The sequence below is a fragment of the Dermochelys coriacea genome, chromosome 21, assembly GCF_009764565.3.
Source record: "Dermochelys coriacea isolate rDerCor1 chromosome 21, rDerCor1.pri.v4, whole genome shotgun sequence".
Classification (NCBI taxonomy): Eukaryota; Metazoa; Chordata; order Testudines; family Dermochelyidae; genus Dermochelys; species Dermochelys coriacea.
Genome location: NC_050088.1, coordinates 11,142,327 through 11,160,744, shown reverse-complemented (window position 1 = coordinate 11,160,744; position 18,418 = coordinate 11,142,327). Strand labels below are relative to the sequence as shown.

The 18,418-nt window shown below is 48.7% G+C and overlaps 1 protein-coding gene across 1 annotated transcript in view; it reads right to left on the bottom strand.

Moving 5' to 3' along the window:
- Nucleotides 1-18,338, bottom strand: part of DEF6 (DEF6 guanine nucleotide exchange factor) — a 38,869-nt gene extending 20,531 nt beyond the window's left edge. Inside the window, exon 1 of the mRNA XM_038379952.2 lies at nt 16,458-18,338. Within this exon, the coding sequence (XP_038235880.1) occupies nt 16,458-16,553 (96 nt within the window). The 5' untranslated portion in view covers nt 16,554-18,338. The remainder of the gene's footprint in view (nt 1-16,457) is intronic.
- Nucleotides 18,339-18,418: the final 80 nt, after the last annotated feature.

Below are 18,418 nucleotides of genomic sequence, written 5' to 3'. Positions count from 1 at the left end.
ACAGTGTATGTGTGACAGCTCCAAGCATTATGCTGCTGCCCAGGATTATATATTACAAGTACCTGGCACAGCACTTAGCTCAGATCAGGAGTGGAAAAAAAAAACTGCATGAGCCCCCGTGTCCTAACTAACTCCCAGTTTGGATAATGAGATCCTGGCTTCTTAAAGATCCCCCCTTCCCCCGCCTGTTCTAAACTTCCTGTCTGTGTTGCTGTGTGCTGTTAAACAGCTGCCACCTCCACCCTAGAGCTAACTGCATTTTGGCGGTGGTGGTGGAAGCAAAACCTCTTACCTACCCCAGGTGTGTTAAGAGGCTAAATTCACTAATGCCCAGAAAGTAGTGTGAAGCCTGCAGATGAAAGGAGCTGGAGAAAGGCAACGAATCCTCACTGATCATCAGTATTAGAGCTGGGAGACTGCCATGATGGGTGCCAAGCCTAACAGATAAGAACCTGGAGAGACAGGACAAGAGTGTGGTAGAGTGCACATGTACCTGGGTTACTGGGCACGGATACCTCTGTTTGCATGTGCCCTGCATGGTGTCTGTGCACCTAGACCTGTACAGTATCTCTGGGTGTTTGTGGGAAGGACGATGCGATAACAAACAAGATGGAGGCTGCAATGGCAGTACAGAACCAAGCTTAGAGTCTGGGGTGTCACAGCTCCATGGACCCTGGTGTCCATTGTCCTTCGCTGGGATGTGCAAGCTGCAGTACCTGAAGGCTCAAACCCACCCCAAAATTGCTGGGACGGCTCCCACCCCCAAGAGCAGCTCACTCGGTTCCCCATGTTTCTTCCCCTCCCCCGCTGCGTTTAAGTCATTTATCAAAACACTCCATTAAACCGCAAGCTACATGTGACAGGCCCTGGGAGCTTCCTCCCTGCTCCCTGAGCAAGGCTTCTACGCGTCTAACCAAGCCTCGTCCCCGTCTCTGTGGTGATGCAGAAAGTCGTGTCCAACCTGAAGAGCCTCTGTGAAAATCACAGATGTTTGTAGCTGGACTCCCACCCAGAGGAGTGTCCAAACCCTAGCTGTGCAGTCACCAGTTACTCAAGTCTTTGGCAGTTCAGCATCAGCACGCCCAAGGAATTGCTCCATGAACACTGCTCCCCTGGCAGGAAAACACTAACTGGGTTAGGAAACTAGGCCCTGTAGATGTGGCATAAATCCCTTGGATATAAATCATTCCCCTCCCTGCTCTCTATCTAACCTGGGACTGGTTAATGCGCAAGAGAATTTGTTCAAGTTGGAGTTGTTCAAGTTATAGAATAAATAAACCTATTGACACCTATCGATTGAAGACCTATCGATCACCAATTATATCTCCCTATAGTCCCTCTGCTATAGTAGATGTCAGGGCCGTGAAGGTCAGTTTCCCCTTGAAAAAGAAAATTATTCATGCCTAGTCTGGGTAGTTTCTTAGCCTGAATGGTTTTATTTACACTCTATACACCAGTCCTGGAACAGAAGTGGTCACAAACAGCACATGGGTAATCCCCTCTTTCTGACATCTCAGCCTAAATACCAAAGCCTGATTCTCAGGAAGCTACTCTGCCCTAAGAATTTAGTACATCAAGGCATCCAGAAAACTCGCCAGCTGTTTGCAACAGCATCTCCAAAGAACCTGCATCATAAAACAACAATACAGCTTTTCTTCCAAGACTGAACACTGCTCGCACACTAAGAAAACCTTGAAAGACTATGTGTAACAGCACCATCTGCTGACTCCTGCTGTAACAGTATTATAGTCCCTGAAAACGTATTATAAAAATTCTTCATGAAAAGTGCCTGCAATCCACAGAAAATTTTGACAATGATTTTTTGTTTTCATCCAAATTTTCCGTAGGAGAACAAAGACAATTTTCCAACCAAGTCTCTTTATATCACCTACCCCATAGACCCTCATATACCCTCTCCCCATATTTTATCCGCCTTCTCATCTTCTTACTTCACAAAACTTCATTGATGCTGTGACTTCCTGGACTGCTAATACAATTCTAGCCACTCAACTTTCCCCCGGCCTTGAAACACTGCCTCCTAGAGACGCTGTTTCCTGGAACCGCAACACAGCAAGGGCAAAAGCACTAGTCAGGTGCTGAGACGACATTTCCTGAAGCACACCTGGCTCCTTTTCCATCAACCTGCAGCATCCATCAGGAAGGTTGATAGCGATAGAGGGGATGGGGAGACGAGAAAAGTAATCACATTCACTCCTGTAGCCATGTGTGGTCTCTGCCCCTTTCAGGATACAGAGAATGGGGTGACAGAGACCGTGGCACAGTGTGAAAGGGGAGAACTAGCCCCCCCAAAAGCGTGGTTGCTTCTCCAAACTCTTAGGACTTGTCTCAGTGCACAATACGTCCTCTGGGGATGCCATACTAATGCGCTACTGGCCTGGACAGGTGTCAATCAGACAATGGAACTATTCTAACCAGTCACAGTTCACTAGAAAGGCGGGACAAAGCAGGTCTAGTGCCGAACAGGAGCAAGAGGCAGCGTGGAGTGGAGTGATAGTGATCTGTGCTCCTAGTAGGATTGCCAACCCTCCAGGAATTAAAGATTACATCATGTGATGAAACCTCCAGGAATACGTCCAACCAAAACTGGCAACCCTACCTCCGAGGGCAGGAGGGAACAAGAGGGAATGTTAATAACTTTCATCCGCAGATCTCAAAGCACATTCAGAACCATTAAAGTCTCATCCACTCCACCCCACTGCGAGATGTCACCATCCCCATGGTATGACTGGCCAGACTGATTTCCAGAAGGGGCAAGTGACTTGACCCTCAGAGGTCGAGCCAGAAAGAGAACCCAGGAATCCTCACTCTCTGTTCTATGCATTAGATCAGTGTCCTCACTACTGGAATGGATGCCACAGCAAGATACTTGCTATGAAAAAATTACTTGCCTATGAGAAATAAGACTGGGACAAAGCTGAGAATAGACCCCGGAATGTCCTAGATCCCAAGCCTGAGCTCTCATCACTGGACAACGCTCCCTACCGTGGTACCCAGTCCCAGCATGCAACGGTAGCTACTGAAAGGAGAAACTTCACAGCCCCCAAAATGAATACAAGAAAACCAGCACCACCAGAGCGGGCTCTGAACAACGCAGGACAAGTTTGGTACATGCCAGCCACCTTGGCTGGAGTGGTGGTTTCATGACTCAGTATTTCCAACATCAATAGCTTGCAATATCCAGTAAAGCAACAACAGGTCTGTGTGGGGCAAAGGTAAATGTGGGTCTGGTATGAGGGACGTTTAGGAACTGTAGATGTTAGCACGCATCTAAGCCATCCTCTGGGGGCCAGTGCAGGATCCCGCTAGGGTACGTTCTCATTGCTTTTCTAATTTTAAATGACTCAAGCGATGTACCTTCCATCATTTACCTTGGGATATTATTCCACAGACTCAAGGGTCTCGCAGTTAAGGTGTCATACCCTCCCTGCCCCCGACCGTATTCAGCCTATAATCTTCCGTCGCTCCATTTCATCCCAGTCAGTCACATCCTCTCCCTCCTGGATGTTTACACAGGTCAGCAGCTCAGCATCTGATGCTTTCATCAGGCCGTGGCGTTCCTGAAAGCACGCTTCCCTTTGCGAATAGGGCTGTCAGGATGTTTGCCCCCTATGGCACTACGTGATAGGCTGGGACGAACAAAATCATTCAGTCCTGCACATGGCAGCGGCTCCGCTCGTCCAGTCCCCTAGAACAGTGCTACTCAAAGGGGTGGTCTGCGGACCGGTGCCGGTCCACAAGCCATTGGCTGCTGGTCTGCGCACACATTGGAAAAAAAAATTTGCCGGTCCCCCACATCAAATAGCTTGAGAAGCACTGCCCTAGAAGACCGGCTGCTTACTAGACTAGCTTAGCAACTAGAGACATCCCAGGGTTCGTTCCTCCTTTGTTTCTGGTCTAAGCACAGGCAGTTCTGTTCTGGGAACAGCCACTCCAAATTCCTGAGCAGCCCCAACAGAATCCAGCCCAGGACACACGTACAGGAGTTTGGGAGCGATGTGTGGCTATTCCTGTAGTGCAGAGAGGATCGATAAAGATCGTAATCAGAGACCTTGCTATCAAATCTCAGTGTCTTCATTCACGGTCTATCCTGGGGCACGGCGGTGCCCACCTCCAACCTTAAGACACATGCTAATTCCCAACTGGCTACGACTGACTTTAATGCCTGCCTGTTTATCTGGGTGGATCTCAAAAACACTTCACAACCCTTAATTCATGACATCTCTCATCAGAGGCTCGTTCACCTGCGCATCTACCAATGTGATATATGCCATCATGTGCCAGCAATGCCCCTCTGCCATGTACATTGGCCAAACTGGACAGTCTCTACGTAAAAGAATGAATGGACACAAATCAGACGCCAAGAATTATAACATTCAAAAACCAGTTGGAGAACACTTCAATCTCTCTGGTCACTCGATCACAGACCTAAGAGTGGCTATACTTCAACAAAAAAGCTTCAAAAACAGACTCCAACGAGAGACTGCTGAATTGGAATTAATTTGCAAACTGGATACAATTAACTTAGGCTTGAATAGAGACTGGGAATGGATGAGTCATTACACAAAGTAAAACTATTTCCCCATGAAAAGAAAAGGAGTACTTGTGGCACCTTAGAGACTAACAAATTTATTAGAGCATAAGCTTTCGTGAGCTACAGCTCACTTCATCGGATGCATTTGGTGGAAAAAACAGAGGAGAGATTTATATACACACACAGAGAACATGAAACAAATGTTTCTAAGGTGCCACAAGTACTCCTTTTCTTTTTGCGAATACAGACTAACACGGCTGCTACTCTGAACCCTGCCAAGAGGGTCAGTATAATTAACCCCAGTTACACGCAGGGGTAAGTTGTGACAGAGAGGCAAAGGGACTTGGCCAAGGTCCCAGTGTGAGTCAGTGGCAAAGCTGGGGATAAAATCCCTCCTGATTCCCAGCTCGCTGTTCTAACTGCTACCCCAGACCCCTGCTCTGCGTTCCCACTGACATACAGGTGCTAGTTTAGGATTTTTTTTTAAACAAACAAATCCCCCCTCTCATAATGACAGGTTTCAGAGTAGCAGCCATGTTAGTCTGTATTCGCAAAAAGAAAAGGAGTACTTGTGGCACCTTAGAGACTAACAAATTTATTAGAGCATAAGCTTTCGTGAGCTACAGCTCACTTCATCGGATGCACTTTTTGTGAATCCCCCCTCTGTTATCACAGAGGGATAAGGGCTTGATGCTTGTTCACACCATGGCCACTTGACACCACTCTGGCACAAATCACATTTATCCTCGCTTTAAAGCCATTTTACACTGGCAGAGCAAAGTGGCCAGTGGAGGATCAGGCCCTAAATCCGTCAATATTCTACACTGCTCTGCTTTGGAAAATCTTCCCTCCAGGCAAAATCTGGACTGTGGCACAGAACAAGCCGGCTCCCCTTCCTGTTCAACAGGTGCCTCCTCAACCATGCCAGCCTGGCACTAACACTGCAGGGCCATCTTTGGCACCTGGGGGGCTGGAGTTCAATGCCTGCACAGAGGCTGCCCACACAGGCTGGAATCATGTGGTGCTGTGTGTGATGTAGACACAGCAAAACGGACCAAAACTCATTAATCCCATTTGACCTCGACCCCTCAACAGGCATGGACGGGCTCTCACCCAGCCAGGCGGGATTCAGAGCAGTGGCACAGCCATATCAGAGATAGCTTCCCTCTTTATAACCTTGATATCACCTACCGCTCCACTGGTGCTCCCAGTCTTTGCATGAGACGCAGTAACCGGCATTGCCTGTCATCTTTTTCCCCTACTGCCATTTTCACAGGACGGGCGCTACATCCAGTCCAGCCTCCCAAGGTCTCCCATCTTCTGCCCCCACCTTCTCACAGAACTTTATTTGGGCCCCGGTTGTAAAAAGAGGATCCTCCGATACCACTGCCCTGGTCACCCGCCTCTGCACAGTTCTTCTTCACACAACGCACCGTCAACCTGTGGAACTCCTTGCCAGGGGATGTTGTGATGGTCAAAACTATAACAGGGTTCAAAAAAGAACTACATAAGTTCCTGGAGGATCAGTCCATCAATGGCTATTAGCCAAGATTAGCAGGGATGCAACCCCATGCTCCGGGTGTCCCTAGCCTCTGTTTGCCAGAAGCTGAGAGTGGACGACAGGGGATGGATCACTTGATGATTCCCTGTTCTGTTCATTCCCTCTGGGGCACCTGGCACTGGCCACTGTCAGAAGACAGGATACGGGGCTAGATGGACCTTTGGTCTGAGCCAGTCTGGGCGTCCTTATGCACAGGCAATAGAAACACAGACTGCTTGCCAGCGTAACCACATCCCTTATCTGCAGCAGGCTGGCCGCGTTTTGCTCTGCTGAAAGCAGAATTACAATCGGCATCTGTGGGTGGCACAAAATGCACACGCTGCAACAGGCGCTGGTTTGAGTTGGGGTGGAATAGTTAACGCCAACCAAGAATGGCAGCTCCTTTTCTTCTCCCTTGTTGTCCATGCCTGGGGCAATCCTGGGCTTTGGAATGACTCTCCAAGCTGGAGGCTGGCCTTGCATGTTAAAAGGTGACACAATGTTGCCAGACTGGCAGGACTGGGGCTTGGAGATTCAAGCGGTGTAGCCCAGAGGGAGGGAGTGTTGCCTAGTGGTTATAAAGCCCAAGCCAAGGGTTCTGAGTTTTATTCCTGACTTTGCCACTGACTTGGTGTGTGATCCTGGGGTAAATCACTTCACTGCTCCGTGCCTGGGTTTCCCACCAGCAAGATGAGGTTAATTCCTTGTACACGGAGGAGCTGTCAGACTCAGTGAGCGCATGTTTGCAAAGCATCTTGAGATCATCAGGGGAAAGGAGCTATGTTGGCAAAAGGACTTATGCGATCCTCCTCCTCCTCCATGTAGCTGACTGGGACTGCTGAATCTTCTCACACCACAGCAGGGATGCCAACATACCAATTTCCTACCCGGGCAACTTGGAGCTTCTCTCTTTAAAAAGCCAAGTGCTACCAGCTTGGTTTGAGAGGGCTAAGGCTTTTCCCTGGTACTACGCCACAGGTGGAAGATGCCTCCCCAGGCAATGCCAGCCGCAAGCCCGCAATGGACACATTCTGCCCGCCGTAGGAATAGAACTCTGGGAAGGGGCTAATGGTTGCGGTGTGGTCAGATGGGCCAGCAGCTCTCCGGAGAGCTGCCCGGATGCTCTCTCAAGCCCTGTCCACCGTATTTTATCCCCAGCATGGGATGAGCCCCCTTCTTCCTAAGGCTGGGCCTTTCCCAACGCCTTTCTGAGCATAACAAAGCAGGCCAAGATCGTACACTGCCAAACCAGCACCTACCTATGATACACAGCTTCCTCCTCCTGCTGCTTCACCATCTATTATAACTGTGCCCCCTTCACAAAGCAGCCAGGCACCATATCTGCCCAAGGTGCAATCTAAGTCCCCAGCAGAGAAGCAAATGTAAAAGGAACTACATCCCAGATTGTTCCCTATACAGGAAAACGCCACACAGAAGGCAGGAAATATGTTAAGGGTCCTCTTAGAGTTTCCTCTCGGTCATTCTGCCGTGGGCAGACTTATCCCCCACCCCCCATGAAATTGACATGGGCTTTGTCCCACAAGACCCACGGATCTCGCTCCAGAGATGGCTGCATTTGTGATCCCTGCGGGTGCCAATCTGTCAAGTGCTTTGATCTTTCAGGCTGAAAAGCAACAGAGAAACCTACACTTGTAATTCACCCCCCCCCCCACTGCCCACTTCTGCATCACATTCCTTCTTCCCTCTATGGGCTAATCTGCCCTGCTGTCATGACACATTTCAGTCCACTTCTCGGAGATGTGTTCATTCCATCTCTCAGAAGGCTTGCTGCCCTTTCCCAGTCCCGTACTGCCAGCCAAGCCAACTGTTGCACTTCTCATTTCAAGTTCTCGGTGCAGATCTTTTGTGGAACTCCGCCGGCTAACCTTTTGCCACCTCAACACCACATGATTAACAACGACACACGGTCCTTAGGCAACATTTTTTCCATCCTTCTTGTAGGAGTTGCAGCTAGACCACATTTCTCCACCATACCAGAATGTGGAGCTGTACTGAACGCCTTTGCCGACATCAAGAATCGTCTATTGTCCTTCCCCAAGCTTATCTTGACAAAGAGCGATATTAATGAGCCTCTTGAAAAACTCTGAAGAGCAACTTGTTGAGAAACAAAGCTCAGGCTGTATCCCCTATTTTCTGCTTTCCCTCCTTTCTAGCCCTTATAGATTGCTGGCAAAAGCTTAGAGAGTCAGGAAAAATTATTCCTCTTCCTGGATCTGTCACTGATTCACTACATGACTTTTTTTTTTTTTTAAACCGCTTGGCTACACACACACACGTTGTACCAGTTAAGCTAAATGTATTTCTTATTTGTATTGCGGGAATGCCAAAGAACCCCAGTCACGGACTAGGACCCCATTGCACTAGGTGCTGTACAAACACAGAACAAAGACTCTGCTCCAAAGAGCTGACAATCTGACTGAGGTCTTGTCTACACATAAAAATTGTACTGCTTTAGCTCTACTGGTACAGTTAAAGTGGGACAACCTTGTTAGGACAGATGCTGGTATATTGGTATAAATGTGTATAGCTGATATCTGTTTGGGAGGGGAATGGACTATACCTGGATTAGGCACCTTTATACCCATATAACTAAGCCCACACAAAGGTTATAGTGGCATATCAGTAAAATTGCATGCCCATAACTGACACAGCAGGTATAAAAATGGGGTAGAGATCAGGTCTGAGTTAAATTGGAGCAACCTTCCCTCTCTGCCCCACATGGACCCATACAGGGCTAAACCTCCCTTGTGTAGGTTCAGCTTGTACCTGTAAATTGACCAATGCAAACGCAACTGAAAAAAGCCAGGTGTTTTGAATCGAGTCCCCCTCACAGATTTTTGCACTGGTTTAACAAAATCCATTTAAAAAACAAAAAAAAAAAAAACCAAAACCCCACACCTTTAGCTAAACCAGTGCAACTCTGTCTTCCCTGCAGAGCTAGCGCAGCTGGTCCGCGCCGGGGTCTGAGCACCTCGGCTAGCCTCCCCTGGGTGTGAACTGCCAACTGCAAACCACACCTGAGTTACCTTGTCCTCACTGGCACTACCCTCCCCTGTGTCTCTCGCTAGGACATGCGCAGCAGTAAGCTGAGCTGCTCTGTGATTCCTGTGAGTGGGTTGTGGGAGAACTCATCTGTCACTCCGGGCACATGGGAGGAATTGCGGGAAGGCACTGGAGGAATATCAGCATTTCAGTGATTTAGCCTGTGTCCTCACTGCAAAGCGGGCAGGTTGCCAGTCTGAGTCTAAGGGGAATGTGGAGTCTAACACTCACCCCGCGCAGGGCTAACTAGCCCGGATTAAAAGCACCACTTAACTCAGGTGAGAGATTTTTGTGAGTGGGGGATTGGGGCAATCCCCAATTAAAGAGCCATGGCTTCACCTTGTGCAGCGAAGACAGACCGTGTGGTTGTGGGTCAGGCTTTAATCTCTGGCTGGGCTTATCAAAGGAGCTGAAAGGAGTTGTCACCCAACCTCCTAAGGCTACTTTAAAAATCCCAGCCCCCGTGGCTCAGTTTTCCCATCTCTAAACTACCAATTTGTGGCACAGCTGAAGTTGATGAGGGTTGAAGGTGTCCAGCATCTCTTAGGAGGAGGCCCAAAAAGATATGACCAGAGTCCTAGGGATGGGCAGAGAAACCTGGCCATATGGAGGAAACGAATCCCAAAGCCAAGATGATCCCATTTCCAAGCCAGTGCTTTGGAGGAAGTGCAATAGAGGAAGGTGACTGAATCAAAGCAGAATTGTCCTGCATTCGTTCCTTTTTCCAGGATGTGTCAGTGAGCATTTCAATACAAAATCACACCAAGCCAATTTATGGACCTGACCTGGATTAGTGCATGGTAGAGAATTTTCTTCAAATGCCTCGTGGATCCACTGACTTAGGGCCTGATTTTTCAGAAGCGCTGCACGCCCAGAACTCCAACCAAAGCTAACAGGAGCTATTGGTGCTCAACACTTCTGAAAACAAGGCCCCTGTCGTCCCATTGCAGCCGAGTGGACAGAGCACTGGACTGGGACTCAAGAGACCTGGGCTCTATTCCTGGCTCTGCCACTGGCCTGTGCTGGGTGACCTTGGGCAAGTCACTTCCCTGCTCCATGCCTCAGTTTCCCCACTTGTAAAATGGGCATAGTGACACCGACCCATCATTGTAACGCACTTTGAGATCCACTGTTGTAAGAGCTAGGTATTATGAACTAGCCTTTAATCCCCATGGTCTCTCTGCCTTCCCATCTTATAAACCTGGGCTACTTTTGCGATCCCCCAGCTCCTTTCCTGTGGTCTACAAGGATTTCATAGTAGCTGAAAGCCCCTTTATAAACTTGAACCATTTAAATTCCCAGGCAACACATTTCTTTTCTCCTCTCCCTGGGCCATTAGGTTTAGGAGGCCAGAAAAGTTTAGCAGAATTGCATGCATCAGGGCAACAGAAACATACAACACAACATGTTGGACCTCTGGGGTGCCTTCCATCTTGTCTAGGTTCTTACCCCACACCCACACCACCAGTCTGGCTGAGGATCTCAGAGCATTTTGCAAACATTCACTTAGTCTCCAGCCAAAGAGACAGGAAATTATACTCCCACTTGTACAGATCTGGAGACTGAGGCTCCTTTTCTCTGCCTTGTCCAAGATGGTGCCTGCTCCATATCAGCACTGGGAACAGGACCCAGATCTCTTGAGTCTTAGTTCTTAACCACAAGACTACCCTTCCTTCCTGAGCAGATACGTGAACATGCCCGTGTGTTAAGAGAACTACTCTCAACCCAACAGCTTACCACATCCCCGGCTGCCAGGCCTTGGGGCGGAGGAGAGTAGCACACGAGACTACTACATTTCACTGTCCAATTGCTTTAAAAACAATGGCTGGGATTGGCAAAGGAGTTAGGTGCCTGGCTCCCACTGGCTTTCATCTAATCCACCCATACCATAAAGAGTGCACCTGGGCTGAATCAGGGACGTTAGTCACTTCAGTCCTTTTAAAGGCTGTTGGGTGCTTTTCTTCCCTGGAACGAGATCCTTCCTTCAGCAGCAGACAAGGCTGAAGGAACGGCATACACCTCCCCATGGTGCTTCGCTCTAAGACAACACCAGACCAGCAGGGGAAGCTCATGATAATGGGCAGAATCTCTGCTCTGATGCAGAGTTTCCTCTAACCTCAGCTTTAATGGCTTTGCATTTCTGATGTAATTAGCCTATAGGAACCAGCAGCAAGACAGCAGCAGGCTTGTGTGGGATGGAAACAAATCTAGGCCTACAGGAGCAGCTGGATACCTTGTACCAAGGGAGACTTGATCTTCCCCATCTATGGTCAGGACACTAAGCTATCTAAACTACTATATGCCACAAGGGGCCACAACAATGGTTCCCGTAACCCACCCAGCAATATTGTTAATCTATCCAACTATACTCTTAGCCCAGCGGAAGAATCTGTCCTATCTCGGGGCCTCTCCTTTTGCCCCTCCACCCCCACGAACATGATACAGTTCTGTGGTGACCTAGAATCCTATTTTCGACGTCTCAGACTCAAGGAATATTTCCAACACACCTCTGACCAACATATTAACCCACAGAGACCTTCCTGCCAACACTACAAAAAGAAGGATTCTAGGTGGACTCCTCCTGAAGGTCGAAACAGCAGCCTGGATTTCTACATAGACTGCTTCCGCCGACGTGCACGAGCTGAAATTGTGGAAAAGCAGCATCGCTTACCCCATAACCTCAGCCATGCAGAACACAGTGCCATCCACAGCCTCAGAAACAACTCTGACATCATAATCAAAAAGGCTGACAAAGGAGGTGCTGTCGTCATCATGAATAGGTCAGAGTATGAACAAGAGGCTACTAGGCAGCTCTCCAACACCACTTTCTACAAGCCATTACCCTCTGATCCCAGTGAGAGTTACCAAAAGAAACTACAGCATTTGCTCAAGAAACTCCCTGAAAAAGCACAAGAACAAATCCGCACAGACACACCCCTGGAGCCAGGACCTGGGGTATTCTATCTGCTACCCAAGATCCATAAACCTGGAAATCCTGGACGCCCCATCATCTCAGGCATTGGCACCCTGACAGCAGGATTGTCTGGCTATGTAGACTCCCTCCTCAGGCCCTTCGTTACCAGCACTCCCAGCTATCTTCGAGACACCACCGATTTCCTGAGGAAACTACAGTCCATTGGTGATCTTCCTAAAAACACCATCCTAGCCACTATGGATGTAGAAGCCCTCTACACCAATATTCCACACAAAGATGGACTACAAGCCGTCAGGAACAGTATCCCCGATACTGTCACGGCTAACCTGGTGGCAGAACTTTGTGACTTTGTCCTGACCCATAACTATTTCACATTTGGTGACAATGTATACCTTCAAATCAGCGGCACTGCGATGGGTACCCGCATGGCCCCACAGTATGCCAACATTTTTATGGCTGACTTAGAACAACGCTTCCTCAGCTCTCGTTCCCTAATGCCCCTACTCTACTTGCGCTACATTGATGACATCTTCATCATCTGGACCCATGGAAAAGAAGCTCTTGAGGAATTCCACCATGATTTCAACAATTTCCATCCCACCATCAACCTCAGCCTGGACCAGTCCACACAAGAGATCCACTTCCTGGACACTACGGTGCTAATAAGCGATGGTCACATAAACACCACCCTATATCGGAAACCTACTGACCGCTATTCCTACCTACATGCCTCTAGCTTTCATCCAGATCATACCACTCGATCCATTGTCTACAGCCAAGCGCTACGATATAACCGCATTTGCTCCAACCCCTCAGACAGAGACAAACACCTACAAGATCTCTATCATGCATTCCTACAACTACAGTACCCACCTGCTGAAGTGAAGAAACAGATTGACAGAGCCAGAAGAGTACCCAGAAGTCACCTACTACAGGACAGGCCCAACAAAGAAAACAACAGAACGCCACTCGCCATCACCTTCAGCCCCCAACTAAAACCCCTCCAACGCATCATCAAGGATCTACAACCTATCCTGAAGGACGAGCCATCGCTCTCTCAGATCTTGGGAGATAGACCAGTCCTTGCTTACAGACAGCCCCCCAATCTGAAGCAAATACTCACCAGCAACCACACACCACACAACAGAACCACTAACCCAGGAACCTATCCTTGCAACAAAGCCCGTTGCCAACTCTGTCCACATATCTATTCAGGGGATACCATCATAGGGCCTAATCACATCAGCCACACTATCAGAGGCTCCTTCACCTGCGCATCTACCAATGTGATATATGCCATCATGTGCCAGCAATGCCCCTCTGCCATGTACATTGGCCAAACTGGACAGTCTCTACGTAAAAGAATGAATGGACACAAATCAGACGTCAAGAATTATAACATTCAAAAACCAGTTGGAGAACACTTCAATCTCTCTGGTCACTCGATCACAGACCTAAGAGTGGCTATACTTCAACAAAAAAGCTTCAAAAACAGACTCCAACGAGAGACTGCTGAATTGGAATTAATTTGCAAACTGGATACAATTAACTTAGGCTTGAATAGAGACTGGGAATGGATGAGTCATTACACAAAGTAAAACTATTTCCCCATGGTATTTCTCCCTCCCACCCCACCCCCCACTGTTCCTCTGATATTCTTGTTAACTGCTGGAATTAGCCTACCTGCTTGTCACCATGAAAGGTTTTCCTCCTTCCCCCCCCTGCTGTTGGTGATGGCTTATCTTAAGTGATCACTCTCCTTACAGTGTGTATGATAAACCCATTGTTTCATGTTCTCTGTGTGTGTGTATATAAATCTCTACTCTGTTTTTTCCACCAAATGCATCCGATGAAGTGAGCTGTAGCTCACGAAAGCTTATGCTCTAATAAATTTGTTAGTCTCTAAGGTGCCACAAGTACTCCTTTTCTTTATGGTCAGATTGACACTCTCAGAGTGGCGAGATCTAACATGGGACAAAACGAAAACATCCTTTTACAGCATATGGCAACAAACACACACACACACACTAAAGCAAGTGCAAAGAGGCTGTTGCTCTTGCTGGCCAGCAAACGTTCTCACCCTGTTCCTGAAGCTTGCAGGAATAATGGCTTGAGATGCAAAGGCTGGGGGAGGGAAGCCTGGATTCTGTGCTGACAAGGAAATCTGGAAAAATGGCACCATGGGCATTCTATAGCTGTCTCTCACAGATCAACTCTGCCCAGTTGACAAGATGGTTTTTGTCCTCTTCCTTCCCCTCCAAAGCCAAGCCCTGCGTACTCATTCCGGGCTCCGAGAGACACGCTGGGCTCTTTCTGGCTTGTGCTAATTAGCACCAGCAGTAAGAATCCTGCAAGCCAAATTCTGCACTTTGCAACACCTGAGGCTTCCAAGTGGGACTGCAGGTGGGTGCCTAACAGGACTTGCCAAAGCACCTAAGCAGGTTAGGTGTCTAACTCCCATGGAAAGTCAATGGGAATTAGATGCCTAACTCAGGAGCTTTTGGAAGTATGATTAGGCACCCATCTGCATCTTTAGGTGTGTAAATACCTTTATAAATCTGGCCTCAATTCCAAGAGCAGGGCTAAATCCTGCCCTCAGCTTCACTCCTGCAGTCCCACTTCGAAGACGCAGGTGCTGCACAGTGCAGATTTAGGCTTGAAGAGTTCTTATGCTGGTGCTAATGCACAAGCCACAAAGACCCAGGCCTTGGTGAACAATTCCCTAGACGATGCATCAGGCTGAGCAGAACTCAGCGCCTGCTTTCTGACTTATGTCAGCAGGGCATTGCTGACTGGAGTAACAAAGGAACACCAGTGTATTATTGACACTAAAGCAAAGAGATAAGTCTCTGGACATGCAGGGAGCAGATCTGTGGGGTAACAAGGTTTTCACAGTCACTTTCAGAGATCTTCCCCTACTGTGTCATTTGCTCCGTCAGGCAAGGACTGGATCTCTCTTTCTATACAGGGTCTGGGCACGCTGACGGCTCTCAACACAATAATGCAAGGAAATCACAATGCAGCGGCCATCATGGTACGTCACTGAACGTTTTACTCTTCATCCTCTCCCCTATTGCAATACTCACCAGAGCTAGCAGTCCTGGGGAAACATAGCTTGGCCCACAATTTCCTTAGACAGACATTCCTTTTGGATATTCTTTTAACTGATTTCACAAAGGCCGAAGGTGCACACACATCAGTGAAACACACACCTAACCAAGTGCCAGATCTGTTTCTTAGAAGCATGTGGAATAGGGCTATTCCTCCACAGATGCAGCATCACAGCACAAAAAACCAAACCCCTCGTCCGTTTCTCAGCCTTTCCCCAGGCAGAACTCCCATTGAGTTTGGCAGAATCTGACCCCGAAGGAACAAGGTAATTTCCCTGCTATTCAGTTGTTGGATGAATTGGCCCTAACACGGCGGAGAAAAGGTGAAAGGAGGGAGTCCCAAGGATGGTTACTTTCCGTGCACGAGTCTGTGGCAATTTCAAAACTCATCACACATACATGCAGCCACTGCCAAGCAAGGCTTCTCCTTCGGGTGCAATATTTCACATTCCTTCGGGTGCTTACGTTGCAGGTTGTGTTCCAGATTACAAAAAACTCTGACCAAACAAGTTCTTCTGACCCAAATTCCAGGGCCAATGTCTAAATTAGCTGCAACTTTTAAAACAAAACTGGGGTGCCCACTTGGGAAAGAAATCCCGCATTTCTCATCAGAGTATGATCAAATCATTTCTACTGAGCTGAATACTGCAGGTAGAAGAAACATTTTTTTTTTTAAAAGAGGCATGCTGGTTTTGGGGTTCTGTATAACTCAGGAGCCTTTTGTGAAGCTTATGGGTGAGCAGGATAAAAACAAAAACAAAAAAACCGTCTTGTGGCAAAACCCGAAGGAAGTGTTTTTTTTAAAAAATGCTCTTCCTTTCAAGGGGTGGGGGGTGGTGAAATGCAACAGGAAGGAGACAAGTGCGTGTCAAAGTGAGAAAGAAAAAAAGAAAGTTTGGATTTCCTTACCTGGGGATAAGGTGGGTGAGGAACATTGTAGAGCAGCTAGAATTTGAAGATTTCCACCCCCAAAAAGGGTCACTTTCTAACTAATCTTTTTGTGAAGACCCCCTTGCTTGGCCCTCGCTTAGACGAATGCCCGAGCCCGTTAATAAGCCATGGGACTGGCTACCCTGGAGTGCGCAGCGGGGGTTTTTTTATTCCTGCTGCAGGCCACTGAGCTGCAAAGCAGCATCCAGCCCTGCCTCGTGCCTCTCAACATGTCTGTGACCCCCAAGGGCAAAACAGAGAGCAGAGGCGGACTCAGAAACCTCACAGCCCCTCCCCTGTCGCTGTGGGGTCTCATTTGGTACTCACTTTCAGCTGGGATTTGGACACTTTGCCACTTTTCTCCACATCTAGGGCGGTGAAGGCGTACCAGATGGATTTTAAAAGCTCTGCTCGTAGGTCCATGGCTAGAGGCGCAGATGACAGAACCTGCTCTGTCAGCAAGGAGGATCCGGTTGCAGGAAACTGACTCTCTCGCTCCAACAGTCCTCAGAAACCTGCAATTATAATGGAGGAGCAGCAGCGCCACCTACTTGACTACACCTCCAATAGGCCCCAAGGTGCTCCCCTGCCATCTTCCTGCCCAGATGATAACACTCACCTTGCTGCTCTCGACAGGGGGCATGAGTCCACCGGGCTCGCCTCTGCATTCCCTTCCCTCGTAAGCCCCCTGCCCCCCGACGACAACACTCACCTTGCTGCCCTCGACAGGGGGCATGAATCCACCGGGCTCGCCTTTGCATTCCCTTCCCTCGTAAGCCCCCTGCCCCCCGACGACAACACTCACCTTGCTGCCCTCGACAGGAGGCATGAGTCCACCGGCCTCGCCTCCGCATTCCCTTCCCTCGTAAGCCCCCTGCCCCAAGATTTGAGGCACAACAGCTCTGGACACAGGATTTGGGATTGGATAATACTTAGCACTTAGCCTGCACATGCTCAAAGCACTGTAAAACACATTGATCTGTTAGCTGGCTCCCTAAAGCTGGCCTGCTTGGTAAGACTCAGACCATTAGCCTCAGCACATGCTCCCCAGAGTCCCAACGCCCTTGCGGCTGCTGCATGCGTTCCGCCGACAACCTCTGCTAGGCATGGAGCTTCAATGCACCCACAAAGGGGGAACGAATGTCATTCGAAGGGCGGAGAAATTTCGCTTGTGGCTCAGTTTGAAAACAGGCCCAAGAACCCCAGTTAGTGGGAATTGCCGAGGTGTTCCAGCTCTGCAGCAACTCAGCCACGAGCTAGGAGACCTAAGGGTTACCCCAAAACCTTTTATCCATGGCAGAGGAAGAAATCCCTCCCCAGCTAGTTTAAGAAGTAGCTCCCCATTTGCAGGTTTAAATGCAGAGAACAGTTCACCCCAGCACCAGCACAGCCCGGTGCAGTCCAGGAGAACTCAACCCAACAGGGATTTCTGTTAACTCCCATCAGACTCGCTCACACACAGACACAGACACTTAAGAGAGGTGACGGAGAAAGGTAGGGGCATCTGCCATCTGATGAGTGGAGTTACTCGCGTGTTTCAGAGGAGGCTGCGTGCCTGGCTCTGCCCCCTGCAAGATCTTCATCCTTTTATAGCCTCCGCAGAGACGGAGACGACCTACTGAAAAACAGGACTACGCAAGTCCTAGGGGAAGAAGAATGGTTTCAGGGGAAGGCACTGGACAGGAACTGAGGAGATCTGGGTTCTACTCCTGGGAATACCCATGGTGAAGATTTCAAAGCCAGCGGCACATGTGCCTTTGTCCATTCACTACTCCCTACTTTTGGGTGGCTTCCTGTGTGATCTTGGACAAGTCTATTCATCTCCTTAAACCTCAACTCCCCGGCATGTGTAAAATAATAATAATCCAGACCTATCTCACAGGGGCGTGGAGAGGATAAATCGACCAATGAGGTGCTCAGACACTACCAACAAGGTCCATGCAAGTTTCTAGATTAGATAGCAAATGAATGGGAGTGGGGAAGGCACCTAGTAACTGACCAATGAGCAGAAATTTTAACACCTACAGGCTGAGCCCAGGCCCAGAAAAGGGGAGACAGCCACCTAGCGAAAGAGTCTTTACCGCCTACTTGAGGATCTGACTGGATTGAAATGCTAACATTGGCCTGTAAGAGAAATAAGCTCCTGGGAAGTCTGGGAGAGGATGGTCAGCTGATTGGCACAATCGCCTATTGCTGAGGTACAGGGAGGCTGCTTAGGTCCTTACTGGTTTGGCGACCAAGCCCCTAAGGCAGGGCAGGAAAGAGGTGTAAATGTAGAAGCTTTATTA